At 51.1% G+C, this 18,954-nt stretch overlaps 1 protein-coding gene across 1 annotated transcript in view; it reads left to right on the top strand.

Moving 5' to 3' along the window:
- LOC140428682 (matrix metalloproteinase-24-like) overlaps positions 1-18,954 on the top strand; it is a 273,538-nt gene that overhangs the window by 185,814 nt on the left and 68,770 nt on the right. The window contains 1 exon segment of the mRNA XM_072515411.1: positions 9,618-9,734. Coding sequence (XP_072371512.1) covers positions 9,618-9,734 — 117 coding nt within the window.

Below are 18,954 nucleotides of genomic sequence, written 5' to 3'. Positions count from 1 at the left end.
ACATGTCTCTGCTGCCGATTATTATCATGCCCCCTGCGTTGGAGCTCCTGTTGTTTCTCCACTTTCCCTGTTAAATTTGGGAAAAGGAGACTTAGCCTCGTTCGCAGCCGCCTTCCCATTAAGAGTTCAGCTGGCGGTATGCCCGTTGTGGAATGCGGTGTGGTCCTGTAATCAAACAGCCAGCGGGAGAGCTTTGTGTCCATTGACGCTGCCGGCTGCTTCTTGAGTCCCGCTTTTAGTGTCTGGACCGCTCTCTCTGCCGGGCCGTTGGACGCTGGATGGTAAGGGGCCGTTTTGATGTGGCGGACTCCGTTTCCCTTTAGGAATTTTCCAAATTCCCCACTTGTGAATGCCGTTCCGTTGTCCGACACCAATACCTCCGGAAGTCCATGTGTTGCAAACGAGGCCCTAAGCTTTTCAATTGTCGATGCTCTGCTTGCCGCGTTTACCCGGTGGACGTCCAACCATGTGGAGTGGGCGTCCACTATCACCAAAATCATTGAGCCCATGAAAGGGCCGGCGTGGTCAATATGCAGGCGGGTCCACGGTCTGCCTGGCCATTCCCACGGGTGCAGTGGCGCAGCTGGTGGCACTCTTTGCCCCTGTTGGCACTCCTGGCACCGACGTACCAAGGCTGCTATGTCTGTGTCCAATCCTGGCCACCAAACGTAGCTTTGAGCCAGCATCTTCATTTTAGACACCACTGGGTGTCCGTGATGTAACTCGGTTAAGATTGCCCGACGGCCCTGAGCTGGGACTATTACCCGGGTTCCCCATAATAGGATACCGTCTTCTACGGTTATTTGGTCCCTTCTGCTCCAGTATGGGTGCATCTGGGGCTCCACTGGTCTCTCCAGTTCCCCTGTTAGCAGTAAATGCTTCACCTTGGCTAAAACTGGGTCTTTTTGAATCCACAACCGAGTATGTTGTGCGTCCACTGGTAGGGTGTCCAAAAAATTTAGAATCATTACTGTCTCCTCTACTTTCAGTATGAGCGGCGGGGTGTCTGGGAGGGGAAGTCTGCTCAAAGCATCTGCATTTGCTACTCGCGTTCCCGGTCTGTGCTCCAGATCGTATCTATACGCCGCCAGTCGCAACGCCCAGCGTTGGATTCTAGCTGATGCAGTCGGGGGTATTGACTTGTCTTCTTTTAATAGCCCTAATAACGGCTTATGGTCCGTCACGGTGGTGAATTTCCGCCCGTACAGATACTGGTGAAATTTATTTACTGCAAATATCACCGCCAGTCCTTCCTTCTCGATTTGGGCGTACTTTCTCTCAGCCAGCGCCACACTACCAGAAGGATGTGGAGGCTTTAGAGAGGGTGCAGAAGAGATTCACCAGAATGTTGCCTGGTATGGAGGGCATTAGCTATGAGGAGCGGTTGAATAAACTCGGTTTGTTCTCACTGGAACGAAGGAGGTTGAGGGGAGACCTGATAGAGGTATATAAAATTATGAGGGGCATAGAACGAGTGGATAGTCAGAGGCTTTTCCCCAGGGTAGAGGGGTCAATTACTAGGGGGCATAGGTTTAAGGTGAGAGGGGCAAGGTTTAGAGTAGATGTACGAGGCAAGTTTTTTTACGCAGAGGGTAATGGGTGCCTGGAACTCACTACCGGAGGAGGTAGTGGAAGCAGGGACGATAGGGACATTTAAGGGGCATCTTGACAAATATATGAGTCGATTTCGGCGGGAGAACAGCTGGTGAGTCAGTTTCAGCGGGAGCATTGCGGAAGGAGGTTGCTGGGAGGTAAGTCAACCTTTAAAAGCACTTGTCTTTGCAGGGGCAGGCCAGTCGATTTCGGCGGGAGTGGAGTGGCTGGTTAGTCAATTTCAGCAGGAGCTGAGAATTTTTCTTTTTTTTTTTAAATTAGTTTTTTTAGGCGGGATCAGGAAGTCGACCCGCGGACGTCTGGGAAGACCCTCACCAATAAATTCTGGTGGAGAGGAAACCCGAGACACTACACGTGTAGTGTCTCCCACCCGCCCCCCTCCTCTAACCTAATAATAAAACCCATTGGTCTGAGGTAAGTACCATATTTTTATTATATTATTATTATTTTTTATAAAAATTTAATTTAGTTGTTAGCCAGATCTTGGTAGAAAGTTAGAGGAATGGCAGGGAAGGGAGTGCAATGTTCCTCCTGCAGGATGTTTGAGGTGAGGGATGCAGTTAGTGTCCCTGCTGATTTTACCTGCAGGAAGTGCTGCCATCTCCAGCTCCTCCAAGACCGAGTTAGGGAACTGGAGCTGGAGTTGGAAGAACTTCGGATCATTCGGGAGGCAGAAGGGGTCATAGATAGCAGCTTCAGGGAATTAGTTACACCAAAGATTGGAGATAGGTGGGTAACTGTAAGAGGGACTGGGAAAAAGCAGTCAGTGCAGGGATCCCCTGCGGTCGTTCCCCTGAGAAACAAGTATACCGCTTTGGATACTTGTGGGGGGGACGACTTACCAGGGGTAAGCCATGGGGTACGGGCCTCTGGCACGGAGTCTGTCCCTGTTGCTCAGAAGGGAAGAGGGGAGAGGAGCAGAGCATTAGTAATTGGGGACTCTATAGTCAGGGGCACAGATAGGAGATTTTGTGGGAGCGTGAGAGACTCACGTTTGGTATGTTGCCTCCCAGGTGCAAGGGTACGTGATGTCTCGGATCATGTTTTCCGGGTCCTTAGGGGGAGGGGGAGCAGCTCCAAGTCGTGGTCCACATTGGCACTAACGACATAGGTAGGAAAGGGGACAAGGATGTCAGGCAGGCTTTCAGGGAGCTAGGATGGAAGCTCAGAACTAGAACAAACAGAGTTGTTATCTCTGGGTTGTTGCCCGTGCCACGTGATAGTGAGATGAGGAATAGGGAGAGAGAGCAATTAAACACGTGGCTACAGGGATGGTGCAGGCGGGAGGGATTCAGATTTTTGGATAACTGGGGCTCTTTCTGGGGAAGGTGGGACCTCTACAGACAGGATGGTCTACATCTGAACCTGAGGGGCACAAATATCCTGGGGGGGAGATTTGTTAGTGCTCTTTGGGGGGGTTTAAACTAATGCAGCAGGGGCATGGGAACCTGGATTGTAGTTTTAGGTTAAGGGAGAATGAGAGTATAGCGGTCAGGAGCACAGATTTGACGTCGCAGGAGGGGGCCAGTGTTCAGGTAGGTGGTTTGAAGTGTGTCTACTTCAATGCCAGGAGTATACGAAACAAGGCAGGGGAACTGGCAGCATGGGTTGGTACCTGGGACTTCGATGTTGTGGCCATTTCGGAGACATGGATAGAGCAGGGACAGGAATGGATGTTGCAGGTTCCGGGGTTTAGGTGTTTTAGTAAGCTCAGAGAAGGAGGCAAAAGAGGGGGAGGTGTGGCGCTGCTAGTCAAGAGCAGTATTACGGTGGCGGAGAGGATGCTAGATGGGGACTCTTCTTCCGAGGTAGTATGGGCTGAAGTTAGAAACCGGAAAGGAGAGGTCACCCTGTTGGGAGTTTTTTTATAGGCCTCCTAATAGTTATAGGGATGTAGAGGAAAGCATGGCGAAGATGATTCTGGATATGAGCGAAAGTAACAGGGTAGTTATTATGGGAGACTTTAACTTTCCAAATATTGACTGGAAAAGATATAGTTCGAGTACAATAGATGGGTCGTTTTTTGTACAGTGTGTGCAGGAGGGTTTCCTGAAACAATATGTTGACAGGCCAACAAGAGGCGAGGCCACGTTGGATTTGGTTTTGGGTAATGAACCAGGCCAGGTGTTGGATTTAGAGGTAGGAGAGCACTTTGGGGACAGTGACCACAATTCGGTGACGTTTACGTTAAGGATGGAAAGGGATAAGTATACACCGCAGGGCAAGAGTTATAGCTGGGGGAAGGGAAATTATGATGCCATTAGACGTGACTTGGGGGGGATAAGGTGGAGAAGTAGGCTGCAAGTGTTGGACACACTGGATAAGTGGAGCTTGTTCAAGGATCAGCTACTGCGTGTTCTTGATAAGTATGTACCGGTCAGGCAGGGAGGAAGGTGCCGAGCGAGGGAACCGTGGTTTACCAAAGAAGTGGAATCTCTTGTTAAGAGGAAGAAGGAGCCCTATGTGAAGATGAGGTGTGAAGTTTCAGTTGGGGCGATGGATAGTTACAAGGTAGCGAGGAAGGATCTAAAGAGAGAGCTAAGACGAGCAAGGAGGGGACATGAGGTGTATTTGGCAGGAAGGATCAAGGAAAACCCAAAAGCTTTCTATAGGTATGTCAGGAATAAGCGAATGACTAGGGAAAGAGTAGGACCAGTCAAGGACAGGGATGGGAAATTGTGTGTGGAGTCTGAAGAGATAGGCGAGATACTAAATGAATATTTTTCGTCAGTATTCACTCAGGAAAAAGATAATGTTGTGGAGGAGAATGCTGAGTCCCAGGCTAATAGAATAGATGGCATTGAGGTACGTAGGGAAGAGGTGTTGGCAATTCTGGACAGGCTGAAAATAGATAAGTCCCCGGGACCTGATGGGATTTATCCTAGGATTCTCTGGGAGGCCAGGGAAGAGATTGCTGGACCTTTGGCTTTGATTTTTATGTCATCATTGGCTACAGGAATAGTGCCAGAGGACTGGAGGACAGCAAATGTGGTCCCTTTGTTCAAAAAGGGGAGCAGAGACAACCCCGGCAACTATAGACCGGTGAGCCTCACATCTGTAGTGGGTAAAGTCTTGGAGGGGATTATAAGAGACAAGATTTATAATCATCTAGATAGGAATAATATGATCAGGGATAGTCAGCATGGCTTTGTGAAGGGTAGGTCATGCCTCACAAACCTTATTGAGTTCTTTGAGAAGGTGACTGAACAGGTAGACGAGGGTAGAGCAGTTGATGTGGTGTATATGGATTTCAGCAAAGCATTTGATAAGGTTCCCCACGGTAGGCTATTGCAAAAAATACGGAGGCTGGGGATTGAGGGTGATTTAGAGATGTGAATCAGAAATTGGCTAGCTGAAAGAAGACAGAGGGTGGTGGTTGATGGGAAATGTTCAGAATGGAGTACAGTCACAAGTGGAGTACCACAAGGATCTGTTCTGGGGCCGTTGCTGTTTGTCATTTTTATCAATGACCTAGAGGAAGGTGCAGAAGGGTGGGTGAGTAAATTTGCAGACGATACTAAAGTCGATGGTGTTGTCGATAGTGTGGAAGGATGTAGCAGGTTACAGAGGGATATAGATAAGCTGCAGAGCTGGGCTGAGAGGTGGCAAATGGAGTTTAATGTAGAGAAGTGTGAGGTGATTCACTTTGGAAGGAATAACAGGAATGCGGAATATTTGGCTAATGGTAAAGTTCTTGGAAGTGTGGATGAGCAGAGGGATCTAGGTGTCCATGTACATAGATCCCTGAAAGTTGCCAACCAGGTTGATAGGGTGGTGAAGAAGGCCTATGGAGTGTTGGCCTTTATTGGTAGAGGGATTGAGTTCCGGAGTCGGGAGGTCATGTTGCAGCTGTACAGAACTCTGGTACGGCCGCATTTGGAGTATTGCGTACAGTTCTGGTCACCGCATTATAGGAAGGACGTGGAGGCTTTGGAGCGGGTGCAGAGGAGATTTACCAGGATGTTGCCTGGTATGGAGGGAAAATCTTATGAGGAAAGGCTGATGGACTTGAGGTTGTTTTCGTTGGAGAGAAGAAGGTTAAGAGGAGACTTAATAGAGGCATACAAAATGATCAGGGGGTTGGATAGGGTGGACAGTGAGAGCCTTCTCCCGCGGATGGATATGGCTGGCACGAGGGGACATAACTTTAAACTGAGGGGTAATAGATATAGGACAGAGGTCAGAGGTAGGTTCTTTACGCAAAGAGTAGTGAGGCCGTGGAATGCCCTACCTGCTACAGTAGTGAACTCGCCAACATTGAGGGCATTTAAAAGTTTATTAGTTAAACATATGGATGATAATGCCATAGTGTAGGTTAGATGGCTTTTGTTTCGGTGCAACATCGTGGGCCGAAGGGCCTGTACTGCGCTGTATTGTTCTATGTTCTATGAATAGGATGGGAATAGAAGGATATGGACCCAGGAAGTGTAGAAGATTGTAGTTTAGTCGGGCAGCATGGTCGGCACGGGCTTGGAGGGCCGAAGGGCCTGTTCCTGTGCTGTACATTTCTTTGTTCTTTGTCTGTCCTCGAAGCATAGGCTATTGGCCGTTCTTCCCCATTCCTTCCTCTATGGGCTAAGACGGCTCCTACCCCGTAAGGTGACGCGTCACACGTGACCACCAACTCCTTCCTTGGGTCATAATGCTCTAGGACATTTTCGGATGACAGCTGTTCCTTAATGTCCCTAAATGCTCGGTTTTGGCGGGCGGAACATTTCCATTCTTGTCCCTTTTTTAGTAGCTGGTGGAGGGGTTCTAGGATGGACGCCCTATTTTCAATAAATTTGCCATAATATGTTACCAATCCTAGAAATGATCGTAGCTCCTGGACCGTGGTGGGAGCTGGGGCTTTTATTGCCCTTACTCGGTCTCCGAATGGGTGTAAACCCGACTCGTCTACTTTATATCCCAGGTACGTCACTTGTGGGGCCAGAAAAACACATTTTTCTCTTTTCAGCCCTACGCCTGCCTTTGCGAAACGCCTGAGCACTTCCTCCAGGTTCCTTAAGTGTTCCCTGTTTGTCCTACCCGTGATTAAGACATCGTCCAAATAAATCGCCACATGCGGTAGTCCCTGCAGAATATTTTCCATCGTACGCTGGAATATAGCGCAGGCTGATGACACTCCGAAGGGTAGCCTAGTATAACGAAAAAGTCCCTTCAGGGTGTTGATCGTAGCAAACTTCTCGGATCCTTGTCCAGTTTTAACTGCAGGTAGGCATGGCTCATGTCCAGTTTCGTGAACAAAAGCCCACATGCCAATTTGGCATATAGGTCGTCTATTTTCGGGATCGGGTATTTGTCCAGCAGTGCGTATTTGTTTACCGTCTGTTTGAAATCTCCACAGAGACGTATCGAGCCCTCTGGCTTCAAAATTGGTACCACCGGCGCTGCCCATTCAGAGAACTGTACTGGTCTGATAATGCCGTCGCGCCGTAACCTTTCTATTTCGACATCTACTTTCTTCCTGAATGCAAAAGGTACCGGCCTGGCCTTACAACATTTCGGAAGGGCTTCTGGGTCCACGTGCAAAGTTGCTTTGGCGCCTATAATTTCCCCCAAACCTTCTTGGAAGACCTCCGGGTATTTTTGGAGTACTCCACTCAGCTGCCCGCTTCCACTCTGGAAAATTTTCATCCAATCTAAGTTTAGGTCTTTCAGCCAGTTCCGTCCTATTAAGTTCGGTCCGGAGCCCTCTACTATCGTCAATGGTAATCTGAGCAATTGTTTGTCATATTCCACGGGTACATGAGTCGTGCCTAGAACTTCCAGGGGTTCCCCCGTGTAGGTTTTAAGTTTTGTCGATGTTTTTGTTAGGGTTAGTGGCTGGAGACAATCTTTGATTTTTAAAAATGCTGCCACTCCCATTCCTGATACGGCCGCCCCCGTGTCTATTTCCATTATTGTCAGCCGACCGTTCACCCGTGGGGTAATCTTAATAGGTTCTGCTTTCTTCGTCGCAATATTATATAATTGTTCCCCTTCGGAGGCGGATGGGGCATCTAGGTTGTGTACTTCCCTGCGTCCCCACCTGCTATTCCTCTTTTGCCACCTCCTTCTAGGGTTTCTGTCGCTGTTACCCCACTCTGTCTGGTGCCAGAAACGGTCCTTCTCTGTTGGGGGAGCCTCAGCCGGTAGTTCCCTCTGTCTCCAGTTAGTCCTAGCAGACTTGGGGGCAGTTCTGGGGTTTTCCTTTGGCCCTCTGTTCCTCAGGCTTTTCCTGAGGGGGTCTATCTGGTAGCTGGACCCATTGTGGTAGTCCCTCTCCCAGGTATCTACCTCCATTGGCATGCCGTGTAGTTCCTGCGCCCCACTTGCTGCCTTTACTAGGGACAGTGCGAGCTGGAACGCCCGCCTGCAGTCTGGCTGCGTTTCCGCCAACAGGCGCTTCTGTATTGGGAGGTCGTTTATGCCACACACTAACCGTTCCCGAAGCATTTCATTTAGCATCCTTCTCAGGCGGGTCAAGAAATTCGTGACTGACTCTCTGTCTTCCCGCTTCGTTGTGTAGAATCTGTACCTACGCAAAATGAGGGGTGGTTTTGGGTCATAGTGCTCTTCCACCAATTTCGTTAATTCTTGGAAAGGTATCGTGTCCGGCGTATCGGGATAAGTTAGACTACGTAGAGCGGGTAAATGGAGTTCAAATCAGCCATGATTGAATGGTGGAGTGGACTCGATGGGCCGAATGGCCTTCCACTCCTATGTCTTATGGTATAATGGCGAAGGCTGAGGGTCCGCACGCCAACAGCAGTATAACCCGTTTCCTTCCATCCTCCGTTATCTCATTGGCCTGGAAAAAGTAACACATTCTCTCCACATACTGGGACCAGTCCTCAATAGTCGGGTCGAATGCATCCAACTTCCCAAAAAACGGCATTTTGGAAAGAGCAAGGCTTACCCTCCGAGTGCGGCAGCTGGTCTCTGCAAGGTTCTTTGTTTACCTCGTCGCCACTGTAATAGTCCACAGGAGGCAGGGGTTCCGTCACCACACCAGTATTTATTTGCAATAACTATATACAAGAGCAGCTCCTAACAGTGCTGCTAGCATTCCAGTCAACTTAAGACTGCCTCACAAAGCCTACACAGGTGCTTATTATGGGCCCCCTCAATGAGCTATCATTGAGGGAGCTCATACTCCAATTGGCCATCCAATAATGCCAATTGGAGGTCATTACAGGGTGATTGAAGGAAGGTTTCATTGGAGTTTAGAAGAATGCGGGGGGATCTTATTGAGACATATAAAATTATGAGGGGAATAGATAGGATAGATGCGGGCAGGTTGTTTCCACTGGTCGGGGAAAGCAGAACTAGGGGGCATAGCCTCAAAATAAGGGGAAGTAGATTTAGGACTGAGTGTAGGAGGAACTTCTTCACCCAAAGGGTTGTGAATCTATGGAATTCCTTGCCCAGTGAAGCAGTTGAGGCTCCTTCTTTAAACGTTTTTAAGAAAAAGATAGATGCCTTTCTAAAGAATAAAGGGATTCGGGGACATGGTGTACGGGCCGGAGAGTGGAGCTGAGTCCACAAAGATCAGCCATGATCTCATTAAATGGCGGAGCAGGCTCGAGGGGCCAGATGGCCGACTCCTGTTCCTAGTTCTTATGTTCTTATGTTTCTCTGTGGGGGAGGGGAGGGTTTTTTTTCTGTGGGGGAGGGTGGAGGGGGGTTTCTCCGTGGGGGAGGGTGGAGGAGGGGAGGGGGGTTCCTCTGTGGGGGAGGGTGGAGGAGGGGAGGGGTGGGGGGATTCTCCTGGGGGGGTTCTCTCTGGGGGAGGGGAGGGGGGTTTCTCTGTTGTGGGGGGGGTCTCTCTCTGGGGAGGGGAGGGGGGGGATCTGGTTTTGGGGCAGCCCCTGCATCAATCTTTGAGCAGGAAACCCGCGTGGCAATTTGAAAAGCAGAGCGAGAGCTTGAAAACGAGTGGAATGAACGAGCGAACGAACCCTCATGGAACCTCCCAGTTTCATGGACAATTCTGTGTTGATTCTCTTTGTGACTATTAGGTGGATGAAGAAGCCTCGATGTGGAGTCCCTGATCACCCCCGAGTCACTCGCAGGCAGAGGAGGAAACGATATGCATTAACAGGCCAGAAATGGAGACAGAAACACATTACATACAGGTACCTGCTCACAGACTTGCTGTATCTTAACACTAAAGCAGATGTGGTCAGATGATTGGGGTATTATCTGCCCGGTGATGAGGATGTGAATAGAGGGATTCAGACCCCGGAAGTGCAGAAGGTTTTAGTTCAGGCGGGCAGCATGGTCGGCTCTGCCTTGGAGGCCGAAGGGCCTGTTCCTCTGCTGAGCTTTGTTCTTTGCCTATATCGAGATGTTCTTGTCTTCCAGACCTGTGACACAGACAAAGGATTCTCCATTTGGGAGACTATGAGCCGGATTCTTCATCCCGGGACTCCCGGAATGCGTTCTTCCGATGGGATGGAGAAGCGGATATTCGGGGAAAATCGCCTGTGATGCGTCGCCCCCTCTCCTCCCGTGCTGGTGGCATGACCCAGGTCCACAATGCACCCTCCCGTCACTCTCTGGTCCCCGTCGCTCTCTGGTCCCCGCGACTCTCTGGTCCCCGTCACTCTCTGGTCCCCGCGACTCTCTGGTCCCCTTCACTCTCTGGTCCCCGCGACACTCTGGTCCCCGTCGCTCTCTGGTCCCCGTCGCTCTCTGGTCCCCGTCGCTCTCTGGTCCCCGTCGCTCTCTGGTCCCCGTCGCTCTCTGGTCCCCGTCGCTCTCTGGTCCCCGTCACTCTCTGGTCCCCGTCGCTCTCTGGTCCCCGTCGCTCTCTGGTCCCCGTCGCTCTCTGGTCCCCGTCGCTCTCTGGTCCCCGTCACTCTCTGGTCCCCGCGACTCTCTGGTCCCCCTCACTCTCTGGTCCCCGTCACTCTCTGGTCCCCGTCGCTCTCTGGTCCCCGTCGCTCTCTGGTCCCCGTCGCTCTCTGGTCCCCGTCGCTCTCTGGTCCCCGTCGCTCTCTGGTCCCCGTCACTCTCTGGTCCCCGCGACTCTCTGGTCCCCCTCACTCTCTGGTCCCCGTCACTCTCTGGTCCCCGTCGCTCTCTGGTCCCCGTCGCTCTCTGGTCCCCGTCGCTCTCTGGTCCCCGTCGCTCTCTGGTCCCCGTCGCTCTCTGGTCCCCGTCACTCTCTGGTCCCCGTCACTCTCTGGTCCCCGTCACTCTCTGGTCCCCGTCACTCTCTGGTCCCCGTCACTCTCTGGTCCCCGTCGCTCTCTGGTCCCCGTCGCTCTCTGGTCCCCGTCGCTCTCTGGTCCCCGTCGCTCTCTGGTCCCCGTCGCTCTCTGGTCCCCGTCGCTCTCTGGTCCCCGTCGCTCTCTGGTCCCCGTCACTCTCTGGTCCCCGTCACTCTCTGGTCCCCGTCGCTCTCTGGTCCCCGTCGCTCTCTGGTCCCCGTCGCTCTCTGGTCCCCGTCGCTCTCTGGTCCCCGTCGCTCTCTGGTCCCCGTCGCCCTCTGGTCCCCGTCACTCTCTGGTCCCCGTGGCCGGGGATCACGTGAGCGCAGATCACTGGTGGGCTCTACCAGCGCAGTCCTGGCATTGTGCGCCAAGGGAGCAACCGTTGCCCCTTTGGCCACCGCGAGGTTCACCACGCCAGGGCCACACTGGTCGGGACCATCTGAGCCCATCCAAGGGCCATCCCCACAATAATCTTCTGCCCCACCCCCCCAGGGATCCTTGTAATAGGGCCCCACACAGGGACCCCTGTGATAGGGTGACCCTCATGGGGACCCCTGGTAAGAGAGATCAGTGCAGTGAAATCGCAGGCTTGAGTGCTGGGAATGCACTTAGTGCTTGGAATGCACTTACCTCTCTTTGATGTGGTCAATGTTTGCAAACGTTGGATTTCACCACTTTGGCCACTGATCCATGAAGGGAGATGAATGAATCAAGACCCATTTGCAGTCATAGAATCATAGAATGTACTGTGCAAGGAGGCCATTCGGCCCATCGAGTCTGCTATCGCCCTTGGAAAGAGCACTCTACTTATGCCCACGCCTCCACCTCATTCCCGTAACCCAGTAACCCCACCTAACCTTTTGGACACTAAGGGCAATTTAATAATAATAATAATCGCTTATTGTCACAAGTCGGTTTCAATGAAGTTACTGTGAAAAGGCCCTAGCACAGCCAATCGACCTAACCCGCACATCTTTGATTGTGGGAGGGAACCGGAGCACCCGGAGGAAATCCACGCAGACGTGGGGAGAACGTGCAAACTCCGCACAGACAGTGACCCAGCGGGGAATCGAACCTGGGTCCCTGGAGCTGTGAGGCAGCAGTGCTAACCACTGTGACACCGTGACACCCATAAAGTTATTGCACAGACAACCCACCTGTGCTATTCATTTACATCCTCCCGCTGGCACGTGGTTGTGGATCTCGATCGGTTCTCCTGAGACCCGGGAACTAATGCCCGTGCCCGGGAGATCTCACCATGATGCTGTTTAGCACTGGCCCATGTTGGCATAACGGCACCTGGGGATCTCCCAGGCTTTCGGAGACCCCTGGGTGGTTGAGCTTTGGGCAGGGTGCTGTCCTGGCATTCCTGCTGTGTCTGGCACCTTGGCAGCGCCACCAGGGATCAGGAGGGGTGAGGAAGGATCTCAAGGACCCTGAAAATGTAATTTGGAGCAATGGGTCCGGAGGCTGTGGAGGGGGGTCCGAAGGGGCCCCTTGAATGCAGGAAGTGAGGTGAATGTGGCCTCGGTGGGCGTCAGTGACCAAGGCCAGATAAAATGACACAGTAGCATTTGATAGCCGGGTCATAGCGCTGAGAAAGACCCCACCATACACGCCCATAACAGGACTTTTGTCTGCATTAAATTGCACCCTATGTTTTGTGTTTTGCAAGCACAGGCGGGCTGGGTATGGTCTGCACATTGTCCATTGCAAACACTGGAAGGGAAATGTTGCTGGGTATGATCCACCAGTCTATGGCGTGCATGACTTACATACCGAGCATCTGCTAGGGAAACAAAGGCAGTTTTAAGGGATTTATATTTGTATTGGTAAACTTTGGAAAAAAGTATAGTTTAAAGTGGGTTTAATTTAATGTTTCTGACTCTGGAAGGGTAAAACCTATAGTTAGATTCATGCTGGACAAAGGTGTTTGTACGCATAGCGGTTGGTTTCAAGTCCAACTGTGTTTCTATTGTGCTTAGAGAGGCCACAGCATGAAGAGTAAATAAACCAGCAGTGGTTGCTTAGCAACTGGGGCCTTGTAAGGTAGAGATGTTTTAGTTTAGCTAATTTGATTGCAGTTGGATTTGGTTAGTGAGGGAGAAGGCAGCTCTCACAGCTCTGCTAGAAGCAGTTGGCTTTAGAAGGCTAAAGAGGGAACAACATTCTCAGCCTTGCTAGAAGAAAAGCCATACTAGGAACACAGATGCCAAAAATCTAATGGCCAGCTAGTTAAAGAAATTTTAAAAATGAAGTTAATGGAACAGAGGAAAGTCACAGAGAATTGAAAAAGCATTGGATCGTGAAAGGTCAGAAAGATATCTGCAGTAGTGATAAGGTTTGTGAGAAATTACTACAGTTTGGGAGACATTACTTGAAATAATTGTGGAAACGTGAAGGGAGAGAAAGGTGTAAAACCTGAAAGAGAAAACTTGATAGAAGCAGTGGAGGGAAAGCATACTTGAAAAGAAGTTTTGAAAGTGTGACTTTTGAAAGCGGTATTTGAAATCAGTGGTGTGGGAGCCATAGTTCAGGGAGACAGGATGGCTCACGGTATATTGACCAGAAACTGAACTGGACTAGCTTTAGTGATACTGTGGCTACCAGAGCAGGTCAAAGGTTAGGAAATCTGCAGTGATTAACTCACCTCCTGAACCCCAAAGCCTGCCCACCATCTACCAGGCACAAGTCAGGAGTGTGATGGAATACTCTCCACTTGCCTGGATGAGCGCAGCTCCAACAACACACAAGAAGCTCGACACCATCCAGGACAAAGCAGCCGCTTGATTGGCTCTCCCATTCACAAACATTCACTCCTATACCGATGCACAGTAGCAGCCGTGTGTCCCATCTACAGAATTCACTGCAGTAACTCACCAAGGTTCCTTAGACAACACCTTCCAAACCCACGACCTCTACATTCTAGACGGACAAGAGCAGCAGGTACCTGGGAACCCCACCACCTGGAGGCTCTCCTCCAAGTCACTCACCACCCTGACTTGGAAATATATCGCCGTTCCTTCACTGTCACTGGGTCAAAATCCTGGAAATCCCTCACTAACTGCACTGTGGGTGTACCTACACCTCCAGGACTGCAGCGGTTCAATAAGGCAGCTCACCACCACCTTCTGAAGGGCAACTAGGGATGGGCAATAAATGCTGGCCTAACCAGCGACGCCCACATCCCGTAAATGAATGAAAAAAACAATATCTGATGAAATCAAAACATGAAAGGAGTTTGCGACATGCTCAGTGTCGGGCACAGCGTTAATGAGTCAAGCTATTACCAACCTGTTCATCTCATTTCCAGCCTCCTTTCGTGCCACTAAATGGCCGTTTGCGCAGTTGGGTCGCACCAACCTGCGCACGCGCGGGGGGCACTTCTTCAGCGCCGGCCCCGACTCAACATGGTGTTCAGGGACCGGCCGCGCCAGAAAGTAGGCCCGGGGGAGGCCGGCCCACCGATCGTGGGCCAGACCCCATCGGAGGCCCACCCCCGGTGAAGGAGCCCCCCTCCGCCCCCCCCACAGGCCGCCCCTCGACCGTTCACGCAGAGTTCCCGCCAGCAGCGACCAGGGGTGAACGGCGCCGGCGGGACTCTGTCGTATCGGCGCGGCCGCTCGGCCCGGAGAATCGGTGGCCCCGCCGATTCCAGCGGGCCGCAGACGGTGCCGCGCCAGACACGCCGCCGCAAATGCCGCCGATTCTCTGAACCTCGGAGAACCGCGTGCCAGCATCGTGCGCGGTTGCGCCGATCCTTCGGCCTGCGCGGGGCTCGGAGAATCGCCCACGAGATGTCCAAGTTGGACCGTCCACTCGGCACTTCTGGCTGAAGATTGTTGCGAATGCCTCAGCCTTGACCTTTGCACTGTGTGCTGGGCTCCTCCAGCATTGAGGATGGGGATATTGTGGAGCCTCCTCCTCCAGTGAGTTGTTTAATTGTCGTCCACCATTCACGGCTGGATGTGGCAGACTGCAGAATTTAGATCTGACGCGTTGGTTGTGGATTTGCTGTTAATATCACTGAGACAGTTCATTCTGTTATGTCACATTATCAATTTGGTTTTGAAAAATCATCTTTTCGAGTTCTGGAGTTGCACAGACACATTGACTGTAGCGTGTTGATGTGCCCCATGGACACATTGACTGACTGTAGCGTGTTGATGTGCCCCGTGGACACATTGACTATAGTGTGTTGGTGTGCCCCGTGGACACATTGACTGTAGTGTGTTGATGTGCCCCGTGGACACATTGACTGTAGCGTGTTGATGTGCCCCATGGACACATTGACTGTAGCGTGTTGATGTGCCCCGTGGACACATTGACTGTAGTGTGTTGATGTGCCCCATGGACACATTGACTATAGTGTGTTGATGTGCCCCATGGACACATTGACTGTAGCGTGTTGATGTGCCCCGTGGACACATTGACTGTAGCGTGTTGATGTGCCCCATGGACACATTGACTATAGTGTGTTGATGTGCTCCGTGGACACATTGACTGTAGCGTGTTGATGTGCCCCATGGACACATTGACTGTAGCGTGTTGATGTGCCCCGTGGACACATTGACTGTAGCGTGTTGATGTGCCCCATGGACACATTGACTGTAGCGTGTTGATGTGCCCTGTGGACACATTGACTGTAGCGTGTTGATGTGCCCCGTGGACACATTGACTGTAGCGTGTTGATGTGCCCCATGGACACATTGACTGTAGCGTGTTGATGTGCCGCGTGGACACATTGACTGTAGCGTGTTGATGTGCCCCATGGACACATTGACTGTAGCGTGTTGATGTGCCCCATGGACACATTGACTATAGTGTGTTGATGTGCCTCGTGGACACACTGACTGTAGTGTGTTGATGTGCCCCATGGACACATTGACTATAGTGTGTTGATGTGCCTCGTGGACACATTGACGATAGTGTGTTGATGTGCTCCGTGGACACATTGACTATAGTGTGTTGACGTGCCCCGTGGACACATTGACTGTAGTGTGTTGATGTGCTCCGTGGACACATTGACGATAGTGTGTTGATGTGCCTCGTGGACACATTGACTGTAGTGTGTTGATGTGCTCCGTGGACACATTGACGATAGTGTGTTGATGTGCTCCGTGAACACATTGACTATAGCGTGTTGATGTGCTCCGTGGACACATTGACTGTAGCGTGTTGATGTGCCCCATGGACACATTGACTGTAGTGTGTTGATGTGTCCTGTGGACACATTGACTGTAGCGTGTTGATATGTCCTGTGGACACATTGACTATAGCGTGTTGATGTGCTCCGTGGACACATTGACTATAGTGTGTTGGTGTGCCCCGTGGACACATTGACTGTAGTGTGTTGATGTGTCCTGTGGACACATTGACTATAGTGTGTTGATGTGCCCCGTGGACACATTGACTGTAGTGTGTTGATGTGCCCCATGGACACATTGACTATAGCGTGTTGATGTGCCCCGTGGACACATTGACTATAGCGTGTTGATGTGCCCCGTGGACACATTGACTATAGTGTGTTGATGTGCCCCGTGGACACATTGACTGTAGTGTGTTGATGTGCCCCATGGACACATTGACTGTAGCGTGTTGATGTGCCCCATGGACACATTGACTGTAGCGTGTTGATGTGCCCCATGGACACATTGACTGTAGCGTGTTGATGTGCCCCATGGACACATTGACTGTAGCGTGTTGATGTGCCCCATGGACACATTGACTGTAGCGTGTTGATGTGCCCCGTGGACACATTGACTGTAGTGTGTTGATGTGTCGTGTGGACACATTGACTATAGCGTGTTGATGTGCCCCGTGGACACATTGACTGTAGTGTGTTGATGTGCCCCATGGACACATTGACTATAGTGTGTTGATGTGCCCCATGGACACATTGACTGTAGCGTGTTGATGTGCCCCGTGGACACATTGACTGTAGCGTGTTGATGTGCCCCATGGACACATTGACTATAGTGTGTTGATGTGCTCCGTGGACACATTGACTGTAGCGTGTTGATGTGCCCCATGGACACATTGACTGTAGCGTGTTGATGTGCCCCGTGGACACATTGACTGTAGCGTGTTGATGTGCCCCATGGACACATTGACTGTAGCGTGTTGATGTGCCCTGTGGACACATTGACTGTAGCGTGTTGATGTGCCCCGTGGACACATTGACTGTAGCGTGTTGATGTGCCCCATGGACACATTGACTGTAGCGTGTTGATGTGCCCGGTGGACACATTGACTGTAGCGTGTTGATGTGCCCCATGGACACATTGACTGTAGCGTGTTGATGTGCCCCATGGACACATTGACTATAGTGTGTTGATATGTCCTGTGGACACATTGACTATAGCGTGTTGATGTGCTCCGTGGACACATTGACTGTAGCGTGTTGATGTGCCCCGTGGACACATTGACTGTAGCGTGTTGATGTGCCCCGTGGACACATTGACTGTAGCGTGTTGATGTGCCCCGTGGACACATTGACTGAAGCGTGTTGATGTGCCTCGTGGACACATTGACTATAGCATGTTGATATGCCCCTTGAACACATTGACTGTAGCATGTTGATATGTCCTGTGGACACATTGACTATAGCGTGTTGATGTGCCCCGTGGACACTTTGACTGTGGCGTGTTGATGTGCCCCGTGGACACATTGACTGTAGCGTGTTGATATGTCCTGTGGACACCTTGACTATAGTGTGTTGATGTGCCCTGTGGACACATTGACTATAGTGTGTTGATGTGCTCCGTGGACACATTGACTATAGTGTGTTGATGTGCCCCGTGGACACATTGACTGTAGCGTGTTGATATGTTCTGTGGACACATTGACTATAGTGTGTTGATGTGCCCCGTGGACACATTGACTGTAGTGTGTTGATGTGCCCCGTGGACACATTGACTATAGTGTGTTAATGTGCCCCGTGGACACATTGACTATAGCGTGTTGATGTGCCCCGTGGACACATTGACTATAGCGTGTTGATGTGCCCCGTGGACACATTGACTGTAGTGTGTTAATGTGCCCCGTGGACACATTGACTATAGCGTGTTGATGTGCCCCGTGGACACATTGACTATAGCGTGTTGATGTGCCCCGTGGACACATTGACTATAGTGTGTTAATGTGCCCCGTGGACACATTGACTATAGCGTGTTGATGTGCCCCGTGGACACATTGACTATAGCGTGTTGATGTGCCCCGTGGACACATTGACTATAGCGTGTTGATGTGCCCCGTGGACACATTGACTATAGTGTGTTTATGTGTCCTGTGGACACATTGACTATAGCGTGTTGATGTGCCCCGTGGACACATTGACGATAGTGTGTTGATGTGCTCCGTGGACACATTGACTGTAGTGTGTTGATGTGTCCTGTGGACACATTGACTGTAGCGTGTTGATGTGCCCCGTGGACACATTGACGATAGTGTGTTGATGTGCTCCGTGGACACATTGACTGTAGTGTGTTGATGTGTCCTGTGGACACATTGACTGTAGCGTGTTGATGTGCCCCGTGGACACATTGACGATAGTGTGTTGATGTGCTCCGTGGACACATTGACTGTAGTGTGTTGATGTGTCCTGTGGACACATTGACTATAGCGTGTTGATGTGCCCCGTGGACACTTTGACTGTAGCGTGTTGATGTGCCCCGTGGACACATTGACGATAGTGTGTTGATGTGCTCCGTGGACACATTGACTGTAGTGTGTTGATGTGTCCTGTGGACACATTGACTGTAGCGTGTTGATGTGCCCCGTGGACACATTGACTGTAGTGTGTTGATGTGTCCTGTGGACACATTGACTGTAGCGTGTTGATGTGCCCCATGGACACATTGACTATAGTGTGTTGATGTGCTCCGTGGACACATTGACTGTAGCGTGTTGATGTGCCCCATGGACACATTGACTGTAGCGTGTTGATGTGCCCCATGGACACATTGACTGTAGCGTGTTGATGTGCCCCGTGGACACATTGACTGTAGCGTGTTGATGTGCCCCATGGGCACATTGACTGTAGCGTGTTGATGTGCCCCATGGACACATTGACTGTAGCGTGTTGATGTGCCCCATGAACACATTGACTATAGTGTGTTGATGTGCCTCGTGGACA

The sequence above is a fragment of the Scyliorhinus torazame genome, chromosome 8 (assembly GCF_047496885.1).
Source record: "Scyliorhinus torazame isolate Kashiwa2021f chromosome 8, sScyTor2.1, whole genome shotgun sequence".
NCBI classification, from domain to species: Eukaryota; Metazoa; Chordata; class Chondrichthyes; order Carcharhiniformes; family Scyliorhinidae; genus Scyliorhinus; species Scyliorhinus torazame.
Note: the sequence above shows the minus strand (reverse complement) of the source record. Positions and strands in the feature narration are given on the sequence as shown.